The sequence below is a fragment of the Lontra canadensis genome, unplaced genomic scaffold (genome assembly GCF_010015895.1).
Source record: "Lontra canadensis isolate GAN:19392208 unplaced genomic scaffold, GSC_riverotter_1.0 scaffold2, whole genome shotgun sequence".
Lineage (NCBI taxonomy): Eukaryota > Metazoa > Chordata > Mammalia > Carnivora > Mustelidae > Lontra > Lontra canadensis.
In genome coordinates, this window is record NW_022630996.1 from 63,153,803 (window position 1) to 63,166,377 (window position 12,575).

Genomic DNA, 12,575 nt, shown 5'->3' on the forward strand with positions numbered 1-12,575 from the left:
TCTTTTTGCCATCCTTGGCCTAGAACTTTCCTCCTCTTAGATGCAAGGCATTTGCTGTACTAATAGGCATCACATCTGCATTTTTGGCAGCAGAAGAAAAGGCTGAAAGCAAAAGCCTTCTCTTTGCAAACTTGCCTTATGTTTCAATTAGGAGAAGCCCTTCCTAAAGATTGGTGATCGCACACCATTGGTCAGAATGCACGCATGTACTCACAGCTCAGGCTGGGAATGGAGTTTTCTTTCCCCCCACTTTCACAGAGGGAGGCAAGAGAGAATGGGTTGGAATGGTTATCCAGTGAGCCAAATCCTGGTACAAGAATCACTGGTCATAGAGCTAAGGAGTGTTTAAAATTTCACCACTTCCATAAATTTTGTTTTGTTTTGTTTTTGCCCTGCCTCCCACTTTTTTTTAGAGAGGGGGAGTTGGGGGGGTGGAGGGACAGAAGGAAAGAGAGAGAAAGAGAGAATCTTAAGTAGGCTCCATGCTCAGTGCAGAGCCCAATGTGGAGCTTCGTCTCACGACCCTGAGATCATGACCTGAGCCAAAATCAAGAGTCGGACGCTTAGCAAACTGAGCCACCCAGGGGCCCCTGTAAATGTTTCTTCAGGCTCCACTACCCTTAATGTCAAATCCCAAATCTGTGCCTATAAATATGAATATCCTTCCTGGTTTTATTTGGTAAGGTCTGCTTTTTTTTTTTTTAACTTTTAAAAAATTATTTATTTTTAGTTGTTTCCATTTAATAGATTATAAAACTGAAGTTCAGAGAGTTTTCTTCATTTGGCCACAGTCACACAGATAACAAATGGTCATGCCAGGCTGGTTGCATCTCGAACTAGCACACGTAATCACTTGTGCCGAACTGTTGCCGAATGGGCAAATAACGTGATTGATGCAATTGACCAGTCTCCTCCCTAAGGGACACCAGCTTATGCTCTCACCTGAGCTGAGCAAGGCTCAGAGAGGTTAAGAGGCTTGTTTTAGGTGCATCAGCTCTAACAAGGTTTGGATATTATTAGCAAGATAAGGTATTAAGCTAACGATGTTAGCGTTCATGTAGGCATTTGGATAATTCATTACTGTTCTTCCCTTTACTCTGGCAGCCTAAAGATGTAAGTGAAGAAGACGTAAAAACTGCGTTCTCTTCATGGCTACAGCAGGGTACTACTACCACACTTCCTGTGATACTATCAGAGGAAGAATACATTAAGCTGAGATTTAAAGATGGTGGGTAAATTTTGTTCTTTTGCTATTTTTCCTACTTAGGAAGTTTTTGTAGTTTTTCCAACCTGTCATACGGGGGAACAGGAAACATAATGATGAGTAAATGGTTTTATATATCAGAGAATGCCTTTATTGAAATTTAAGTAAATTTAAATCTTTAATTGTTTCATCTCCACTTCAGTGCTAACTCTACATATATTACTTTTTTTTTTTTTGATAGGGTTGAAGGAGTTTTCTCTAAATGTAGTTAATTCTTGGGAAAAAGAAAAAGAAAACATTTTTTTGTTGAGCACCAATCTGCTGCAGAAGACCACAATACAAGTAATCATATTATTGAATATTTAATGAATATTTGTTGCATGGGATCGATAACAAAGTATGAGTTTACCTGTAAGACTTTGTATCCTGAAGTGTGTTAGAAATGTGAATGATAAGAGTAAGGAATAACTTGATTTAAAATATTTTATTATATACTCTCTTTAACTTATCTAAACAAATCGATTAATCCTATACTTAAAGTCGAGGCACAGTTAAGTTTCAAGAATAGAATTGATTGTGTTAACTGGCAAGTGGATCATGATTTCAAATTATTCTAGTATTGAAACAAAGGAAAACTAGCTCTAGGGGTTTGATTTTTTAAAAATTCATATTTTTACTTGTATGTCTGCTGTAACCGATGTTTACAGTAACCCGCATTATTTTGGCAGTTCTTAAATTCTCAACTTTTCACAAATATTATCAGATCACTTTCCTCCCAGAAGGATTTTATAAGTGGACTTTTTAGAATACTAGGTTTTTGTTAGGATAGTCACTCCTGTTATAGAGTTGAAGATAACTCTAGTCATACAGAATTTGAATGGTTGAGAACCAGACATTGTATCTCTACTTTTGAAATAAAATTGAAGGAATACCATTCAGAGGAGATAGAAATGTAAGAATTGTGAAGAGTAAATATGACACATATCAAAATTGCAAATATAAAGATGTGTCCATAAAATGTATGAAGGAGATGACATCCTTTACTGTTTGTTCACCATAAATATTTTTGTTCCTTGGTTGAATAAATTACTGTTGGGAAGGCTATTTTGAGTAATGATCTTGCATGCACCATGTGTCTTTTCTTTCTGTGTAACAGAATCAGTAATTCTGTTTCCTGGGACCTGAGAAAAACAGACCAAAGATATAACTTTGAAATGTAAAACTGATTTTTCCTTGCTACTATAGGTCCTTCTAGATCCTATGGTAAAAGAAGAAAACAGTGAGGAAATTGACTTTATTCTTCCTTTTTTAAAGCTGAACTGCTTGGGGTAAGAAGTTCTGGCCAAATTAGTATGTTTACAGCCATGTTTGACATTATGTCTGGCAGGGTTTTTATGTATAAACATTAAAGTACATGTTAATGTCATTGAATAATCTTAATAATGCATTAATAGGTATTTTTTCAGGGATTGTTTTCAATTGTCACACCTTGCTTAGTAATTTGCCTTGTTTTCTTAGGGAACTACATAAAAGGCTGAAGCTTATTAGAAATTTTGCTTTGAGATTTGATTTGTGAGAAGGAAGCAACTGGGTATGACTTGGATCATATGTGCTTGAATAAAGCAATAATTCTTAGAGCTAGTACATTTATTTTAAACATTAAATCCAAAAACATCTGAGTGTTTAAAAATATTTCAAATTAAGTTATTCCTTCAACTATCTTATTAATGTACTAATTGGAATTATTTGTGTTTTCCACAACTTTTAAAATCAAACAAGTCTGAAAAGAACTTCCTCTTAATTTCTTTATCTCTTATAGAATATGAGAATCTCCTATAAACATTACATCTTCGAATTCTTCACGGCTTTTTGTAGTTGTAGTAGTAGTGATTTGGTTTCCTGTAATAGTATAATCTGTAAATGTTCTAGTAAAAGGATTAAACCATAAAATAACAATTTTTTTTAAATTTTTTATTTTTTTTTAAGATTTTATTTTATTCATTTGACAGAGACCAAAAGTAGGCAGAGAGGCAGGCAGAGAAAGAGAGGGAAAAGCAGTCTCCCTGCTGAGTGGAAAGCCCGATGCGGGGCTTGATCCTAGGATCCTGAGATCATGGCCTGAGCCGAAGGCAGAGGCTTTAACCCACTGAGCCACCCAGGCGCCCCAAAATAACAATGTTTAAATACAGCATAATACTCATCTTGAAAGTAAAATCTCTTCAGATTCTGATTTTAGGAATGTATATTTATTATCAGAAAGTGCTAGAGTCAGGAAGTGGGTTGAAGTTCGTGCTTGTATAATCTACAAATTGAAACTGGACTTCAAAGGCTAAGTTTAAGAGGGAATAAGTCTTCATTATCCTAACACTTCAGATGCACTCATTCATGATCATGTGGATTACCAAACCAAAAATCATTTGAGAGGGGCGTTGGTGTGTGTTAAGACACATTCCTTAAGATGTCCTGTTCAGACAAAACTTCTGGGTACTGTACATGTTTGAAAGTAATAAAGCTAATTTTAAAAGCTGTTAACTCAGATTTGGCATTGATTTAATATGCTTTTAAGTAAGGGAAAATTTTCCCCATTTTACTCTTTTAAAAATCATTAGCCTGGGAAGGAAAGTTTCCGAATTTTTTACAGCTGGATTTGACCCTGCTTCAGTGTGTTACCATGCAACAATGTGTGTGTTTTGCAGAGGAGTGAATTCCTTAGGTGTGGCCTCCATGGAACACATCACTCATAGCCTCCTGGGTCGCCCCTTGTCTCGACAGCTGATGTCCCTAGTGGCAGGACTTAGGAATGGAGCCCTTTTATTCACAGGAGGAAAGGTATGTGGTTAAAATGTGCCCATTGCACTAATCACTTCTATTTTCCCCTCTTTGGGTTTTGATCATTTGTTATACAGGGGTGTTAAGATATGGGAAGGCTACATTTGCTTTGGAAATTTAGAAAGTGGTGATGAATAAGATGAATAAGGGGACATCCGCCCTGCCTTTTTTCTGTACCAATTTCTGTATATGATTTTTGCTTTTCAGGGTGTTTATAGGGGTGATTGGTTTTCCAAATATTGAACCAGCCTTACATATCTGTAATAAATCCCACTTGGTTTTGGTGTATTATTCTTTGTATACCTTGCCGAGTTTGTTTGCTAATACTTTCTCTTTTTTTTTTTTTAAGGTTTTTTTTTTTTGCTTCTTTAAAAAAGATTATTTATTTGAGAGAGAGAGAGTATGCACTTGCATGAATGGGGGGAGGGCAGAGGGAAAGGGAGAGCTCAGTAGGGAGCCCAACACAGGGATTGATCTCACAACCCTGAGATTATGACCTGAGCCCAAACCAGGAGTTGGCTGCTTAACCAACTGAGTCACCCAGGCACCCTATTTTGTTTTTTTTGTTTTTGTTTTTTTAATTTACACCCAACATGGGGCTCAAACTCATGACCCTGAGATCAAGAGCTTTATGCTCTTCTGACAGAGCCAGCCAGGCGCTCCATTGTTTGCTAATACTCTGTTGAGAATTTTTGCATCTAAATTCATGAGCGATATTAGCCTATAGTTTTCTGTTTTCATACTGTCTTTGTCTAGTTTTGCTGTCAGGGTAATAGTGACCTCATGAAATGAGTTCAGAAGTGTTCTTCCCATTCCATTTTCTGGAAGAGATTATCTAAAGTCGGTGTTCATTCTTCCTTAAATGTTTGGTAAAATCTCCAGTGATACAATCTGGTTTCTTCACCTTTAACTTTTTAATTATAAATTAAATTCCCTTAATTGTCTATTTCACCTTGGTAGACATTTGGTAGTTTGTAATTCCAAGGAGTTGGTCCATTTCTCCTAAGTTGTCAAATTCTTGAGCATAAAGTTGTTGGTAGTATTCCTTTTACTGTCCTTTGAATGACTGTAGAATCTGTTGTGATGGGCCATTTCCTGATCTTGGTGGTTTGTGTCTTCTACTTTACTCTTCATCAGTTTTGCTAGAGTTTCCATGCCCCTTTTAAGGGCTTTATTCTCTGCCAATGCAATATTGTTTTCAGGGGTACAGTGCGGTTTTTCCGAGTCCTTTTCTTTCATTCATTTCAAAATTGGAAAATTCAAAAATTAAGGCTTTTTCAGTAAAATAGCTTTTTTCCCCTGTTACTGGCCCAGTTGCTTTCTTCTGATTCTTATTTAAAATGTAGCAACTACTCCAGTAACCTAAGTTCCCCCTGCCATAGGAAACCAGAAAAAGAGCAAAGTTAAATCCAACGTAAGCAGAAGAAAAGAAATAATAAGAATTAGAGCAGGAATCAGTGAACTGAAAACAGTGAATTGAAATCAAGAGAGAAAATCAGCGAAACCAAAAGCTGCTTCTTTGAAAAGATGATAAAATTGATAAGCTTCTAGCCAGTCTAAGAAAAAAAAAGAAGACACAAATTAGTAATATCAGAAATCAAAGAGGGTCCATCAGTACAGTTTCCATAAACATTAAAAGGATAATAAAGTAGTAATAGTCATGGACAACTCTATGCTCACATATTTGATAACCATTTTGGATGAATGGACCAATTCCTTGAAAGACAAAAGTTCCCAAAACTCACACAAGAAGAAGTAGACAATGTAAAAAGATCTATATCTAGTAAAGAAATTGAATTAATAATTAATAGCCTCATAAAACAAAAAACATCAGGCCCAGATAGATTCACTGGTATATTCTATCAAACACATAAGGAAGAAATGACACCAGTTTTCTACAGTCTCTCTCAGAGGATAGAAGCAAAAGGAATACTTCCTAACTTACTCTATGAGGCCAGCATCACCCGAATACCAAAACCAGACAAAGGCATTAGAAGAAAACTACAGACCGGTATCACTCATGAACATAGATGCAGAAATCGTCAACAAAATATTAGCAAATCAAATCAACCAGTGTATGTAAAGAACTGTATACCATGATCAAGTGGGATTTATCCCAGGTATGCAAGGCTGGTGACCTATAGCAGCTCTTCTATGCGGTTTCTAGATTTTCTGTGTCAGATTCCAAAATGCATCATCATTGTAGAGTATTTATTTTGAAAAAGCAATATTCTATTGACTCAGAAACCAGACATCCCCATCTTACCTAGGGGTAGCATGGTTGATAGGAAGAACAGAGAAGACTTGGATTTGAGTCCCACCTCTGTCATGTACTTCCTGGCTGTGACCTCAGGCAGGTTTTCAGTTTCTTAGGATTAACCTCACTTAAGTGAAATAATATATGTGAAAGCACTTTGTAGACTGAAAAGTGCTATTATACAAATGTGAGTGGGGCACCTGGGTGGCTCAGCTGTTAAGCGTCTGCCTTCGGCTCAGGTCATGATCCCCGGGGTCCTGAAATTGAGCCCCATATCCAGCTTCCCGCTCAGTGGGAAGCCTGCTTCTCCCTCTTCCACTCCCCCTGCTTGTGTTTCCTCTCTCACTGTGTCTCTCTTTGTCACATAAATAAATAAATCTTTAAAAAAAAAAAAATGTGAGTTACTTTATGTGAGGAGACGGGCGTCTGACTGGGCAAAAGGATTTCAGCACCCCTTATTTCTTTATTCTTTGGAGAGCATTGACTTTTTAAAAAATTTTTTATCTTTTAAAGATTTTTTATTTTATTTACTTATTTATTTATTTTTATCTTTTAAAGATTTTTTTATTTTTAAGAAGAGTTGTGTGCTTCACCAACTAAGGCAGCAAGGCACACCTGGAGTCCATTGACTTAAATGTAAATGTAATTCCGTTAGCTATGATGATGGTTGTATTTGAGTGCCTGCCGAATTTCAGACTTTGTAGAACAAACTTCACTGTTTTTCCAGCCCATGATGCTAAAAAAACAAAATATTAGAGCTGGTGTGGGCTCTTACTGCTAGACAAAGCAACGAGGGTAAGAAATAATAGCAGATTGAGGGAGAAAACCTATATTAAAAGAACTGTAAAAAGCTACCAATGTTCAGCCTTTCTTGGAAGCACTATAGCAATGTTCAGCAACATTTTAAATGTGTACCTTATGATATAGTAATTCCACTCCTTAGAAATGTATTCTGAAGGTATAATCTGACAAATAAGTAAATAGGCATATCAATATTTACTTTAGCTTTACTTACAATAGTTAAAAATTGGAAGCAGCATTAAGATACATTAAGAAGTGGCTTCTGGAACCTATTACTGTCTAGTATGTCTCGGAGTGGCAGCGAGCTGGGGAGCTGATGCGGCTCCATATTTGTCCATAGAGAGGACAGTGATTTGTCATGAACCCACATAAATAATCCCATCTCCATACATTTACATCAAGTGTGTGGGGAGTGTCTGGAAGGATGAAACGTCAGAACAATTGACTGTGGTTACTTCAGTGAGGTAGGATGATTGCAGAACATTTTTTACCTTTCTCTCCTAAGTATTGTATTTTTTGCATATTATTTTATAAACCAGGATCAAACCCTCCATAGTCTGGGAGTCACTTAATATAAAAATAAACAGTTCTGCCCACCGTAAGAGTCTCTGAGGGCTACATGGAACACTAATTGGTGGTCACAGTTATACTATATGTAAATGACCAAGAAACTGAATTAAAATTACAGTTGATTTAAGATAATAGGGAAGTGGGTAATTAGTGCTTTCCATTAAAAATAGTTGAGGGGTGCCTGGATGTCTCCGTGGTTTAAGCCTCTGCCTTTGGCTCGAGTCATGATCTCAGGGTACTGGGATCGAGCCCCACATCAGGTTCTCTGCTCAACAGGGAGCCTGCTTCCCCCTCTCTCTGCCTCTGCCTACTTGTGATCTCTCTCTGTCAAATAAATAAATAAAATCTTCAAAAAAAAATAGTTGAAATTAGGGACACCTGGGTGGCTCACTCATTAAGTGTCTGCCTTCGTCTCAGATCATAGTCCTGGGGTTTTGGGGTCTTGGGATCCCAAGCCCCACATCAGGATCCCTGCTCTATGGGAAACCTGCTTCTCCCTCTCCCACTCCTGTTTGCATTCCCTCTCTCCCTCTTTGTCAATTAAATACAAAAATAAAATCTTTTTTTTTTTTTTTTAAGATTCTATTTATTTATTTGACAGATTGAGATCACAAGTAGACAGAGAGGCAGGCAGAGAGAGAGAGAGAGGAGGAAGCAGGCTCCTTGCTGAGCAGAGAGCCCAATGTGGGGCTTGATCCCAGGTCCTGGGATCTTGACCTGAGCCAAAGGCAGAGGCTTTACCCACTGAGCCACCCAGGTGCCCCAAAAACCAAATCTTTTTTAAAAAAATAGTTGAAATTAAATGGAAATAGGATTCATTTCTCTAGAAAAATTATTTAATGTTCACATTATTCCCTTCTAGTAAATAACAAAGCATTGCCTGTTTTTAAAGGTAAGCGAAATTAAGTATTAGTGATTGTTTTAACAAATGGCAAAAACAAATTAGATGTTTATTTTCCTTCTATGCTCTATAATGAACATAGGATACATCCAGCTTCTAACAGCTTGAAACAAAAGTCATTTTAGTAACACCTGCCTTTCTCACACAGCAACTAGCCTGGTATATACATTTTTTACTTTTTCAAAGCAATTTATTATTTTTTGTGTCAGTACCAATTGAGGTTGGAACTGGGGTGGGAAATGCCCTTTTTGGGGGGGGGGTTATATTCCTGAGATTGGGTTGTCCTCTGTTAACCTTGCCTGTGTTTCTATACTACTTGAAACCTTCTATGAAGCCTGGGAAGCTGGAGCCTCCTGGTTTCTTTGAGGAATATTACGTATTTTTCTTTGATAGATTTGAATTCGTATTTAGGAAATAATTCTTTCCCACTTACCCTGCAGGGCTTTTAAAACTTCATGAATCCAGATTTTCACTCCTTCCTGTTAGTTTACTTTTTTTTTTTTTTTAAAAGATTTTATTTATTTGACAGACTTCTCTGTCAAGCAAGAGAGGGAACACAAGCAGGGAGAGTGGAAGAGGGAGAAGCAGGCTTCCTGCCAGTCAAGGAGCCCAATGCAGGGCTAGATCCCAGGAACCCCAGGATCATGACCCGAGACGAAGGCAGATGCTCAATGACTGAGCCACCCAGGCACACCCCTGTTAGTTTACTTTACGCTAAATGTCACCCACCATAATGTGGTCCCAGAGCTCCAGGGATGTGGGGTTTCTTTCTTTTTTTTTTTTTTAACCCCTAGCTTTATTGGGCTCTAACAGGCATAGAACGTTGTGTAGTGAACACTTGATCAGTGAGGCTGAGTCTTGGTGGTTGCCACAGTAACAGAAGCTATTTCTGTGATTGAATAGTTTGCTTATGAGGCAATTATCTTCTAGGGCACTGGCAAATCAACTTTAGCCGAGGCAGTCTGTAAAGAAACATCTGACAGATTGGATGCCCATGTGGAGATAGTTGACTGTAAAGCTTTACGAGGTATGACTATGATAACACTCAACATAAAACCCTTTTTTTGCTAGAAAGACAGAAATGTTATTTAATGCTGTTAATCTAACAACTGTGAATATCTGATCTTTAACTTTTAGTCACTGAAATTCCTTGGAAATGTAAAACTTTTGGCTTTCTAATATTTTCAGCAAAAATTTTTAAAGTCTCCATACTTGATGGAAGCCCGGCCCCCTCCTTTTTTTTCCCCCAGCCTAAACTCTTTGTAGACTATATTCTTGGAAATGCCAACTTAAATCATTCTGAGAAAGTTAGTATCTAAGATATACTCTGATGGGTATAAATTATCCCTGAATTGCTAGAGAAACACTGGGTGAGGCAGGGAAGGCTGGCTGTGGACAGTAAGGAGGGAAATTACAATTTACCGTGTATGCTTTTATACTTTCAAAGTATTTACTGCTTCTTACCTTTTATTTAAAAAAAAAAAAAAAAAACAAGATTGGAAAGATTTTATTTTGAATACCTTTTTCCCCCCTTGGCTACCTCTACCATGTCATCCCAATTAATCCCAGGCTCTGTATGTGTTTGTGTATTTCAAGTATATGGTAAGAAACTAAGAAATAGCCTTTGAAAGCCCATTACTTCATATGCTACAAAGGTGATTTTAGAGGGACTGTCCATCTCTCAGAGTCCTACTTGAAGCTTCATGTGAAAGCTTTGTTGTAGACCTAAGTAACAGGAACTCTGTATCACCTTATGACTTTGTATATTTTCTGTTGTTTGAAAATTAAAAGTTGGCCGTTCACCAGGAAGTTTGAAGCCAATGTATGATTCAAACAGAGTAATTCTAAAATCTCTGGACAGCTACATGTATGTTTGATTTTATGAGAGTCTTGATCCCCTACTCTTATTTATGTTTTTCCATATCCTCCTTTTATTTTACTGTTTTGTTGTATGCCATCTGACATTTGCTGTGGAATAAGGCCAGGTAAGAATACATACATACAGGACTTACAGTAGCATATTCCTTTTTTCCGTTTTATAAAATTCAGTTCTTTAGTGAGTCCTTTGAGGCTGTATTAATTAAAACCAAGTTAATGACTAACAAATTTTAGTGATTGGTATATTAACAAAATATGGCTGAAAGTTTCATAGTTAAATCAATATTGAATTTTCTAATGCTCTCAGAAAAGCAGCTGGAACTTACCAGCCCTGAAGTAACATTAAAACCATTTTATATCTTCCATATTAAGGAAAAAGGCTTGAAAATGTACAAAAAACCCTGGAGCTGGCTTTCTCAGAGGCAGCATGGAGGCAGCCTTCTGTGATTCTGCTGGACGACCTTGACCTCATCGTTGGCCTGCCTGCTGTCCCGGAACATGAGCATAGCCCTGAGGCCGTGCAGAGCCAGCGGCTGGCACATGGTAATGGCAACGCACCCACTTGTGGCCGTGGGCCTTTTTCTTTGGCTAGCCAACAGTTTCGGTCTTACTGACAAATCTGCTCTCTTCAGAAAATGCCATGTTATATGTTGCTTTTGAGGCTTCTGTATTAGTAAAATTGGTAGACAAGTGCAGTGTGAAAATTCTGCAACTTCATGATTAGTCTTGTGGGGTTTTTGCATTCTCCTACGCTTATTAGAAATTGCTTTGTTCATTTGACAAATACTTGTCTAATGCTTGTGCACAGTCTGTATTCTCAAAGTCTAGGAGCGGAAAGAAAAGTAAACGGACCATTTTCGTACGGAATACAGATAGTGATAATGGGAGCTATCATGCGTTGAGTGCCTTTTCTGGGCTAGGGACTGTTTTGTACTCTACCTGCCACTATCCTGCAACTGTTCTACAGACGAATTAATGGAAATTCAGAGATTAAGTCGTTTGACCAGGGCAGCACAGCTCGGAGGTGGCGGGATCTCTGCTAGAGGTGTACGCGGGGCCCTGGAGGAGCCCGCACGCTCAGCTGGGACTGGGAGGGTGGTAAGGAGTTAGCAGAGAAGGCTGCTGGGGGAGTTGATAACTGCAATGAATGGCATTTTGATGGAGGAGTAGACATTAGCGTGAAGCAGCTTCATGCTAGTGAGGAAGCAAAGGAAGCGTGATCCACAGGCAAAGGCACAGAGGTATGTGAACTGGTGGGAAGTTAGTGACTGTCGCATAACTGGAGCTTAGAATTCACCGAGGGAGCTGGGGGGGTAGTGCCAGAGGATTTGCCAGCATGTAGGTGCCTCCAGGTTCTTGAGGGAACAGATAGAAAATGCAACCTCTGTGCCTTGGCTTCTTACAAACTCCTGTTAATCTTGCAGTTTGAATCCTATAGGAGTACTTACTGGAATGCTGCAAATTTCTAGGTCAGGACTTCGATACACATTATTAATGCCTCTTTCAGTTCTGACCGCCTAACCACCAAACCTGGCAAGAGCTGGTGTGGAGATGGTTCAGGAAGTCATAGGAATAGGAACTGTATGTTGCCTGATCAACAGAGTACAATATGGAAATTGATCATCTTTCTGTATTTATCTCGGACTCCTGTTCATTTACTTTCTAAAATCCCGAAGTAAGGAACCACCTAGGCATTGTTTTGCATATACAGACTGAGTTTACAGTACTTCCTCTGCCTCCATTAGATTGGTTGGACTGGGGCTGATACTAGGTCCTCAATAAATCCATCAATGAATGAATGGCAGATTTAATTTTTCGAAGGTATGAAGGATTCATTCTCTCTGTACTCCATCTAAAAGCTCAACTTTGGATTATTTTTAATGACTATAATTTTTAAATTTCATGTTTATATTTACTAAGCTTTTATCCTACATTGCTTTTTATTCTAGCTTTGAGTGATATGATGAAAGAGTTGATTTCCACGGGAAGTTTGGTTGCACTGATTGCCACAAGCCAGTCTCAACATTCTCTGCATCCTTTGCTTGTCTCTGCTCAAGGAATTCACATTTTTCAGTGTGTCCAACATATTCAACCTCCTGATCAGGTAATACTGCTTGTGAAGGTTGTTGAGATAT

General features: G+C 38.1%; 1 protein-coding gene across 3 annotated transcripts in view; it reads left to right on the plus strand.

The window, feature by feature from the left end:
* PEX1 (peroxisomal biogenesis factor 1) overlaps positions 1-12,575 on the plus strand; it is a 51,803-nt gene that overhangs the window by 14,117 nt on the left and 25,111 nt on the right. For all 3 annotated transcript variants that reach the window (XR_004384762.1, XM_032875171.1, XM_032875177.1), the window contains exons 7-13: positions 1,105-1,228; positions 1,446-1,546; positions 2,450-2,532; positions 3,901-4,033; positions 9,493-9,589; positions 10,813-10,983; positions 12,390-12,544. Coding sequence is in view for 2 of the 3 variants with exons in the window: in XM_032875171.1 (XP_032731062.1) it covers positions 1,105-1,228; positions 1,446-1,546; positions 2,450-2,532; positions 3,901-4,033; positions 9,493-9,589; positions 10,813-10,983; positions 12,390-12,544 (864 nt within the window). In the remaining variant the exon portion in view is untranslated. The remainder of the gene's footprint in view (positions 1-1,104; positions 1,229-1,445; positions 1,547-2,449; positions 2,533-3,900; positions 4,034-9,492; positions 9,590-10,812; positions 10,984-12,389; positions 12,545-12,575) is intronic.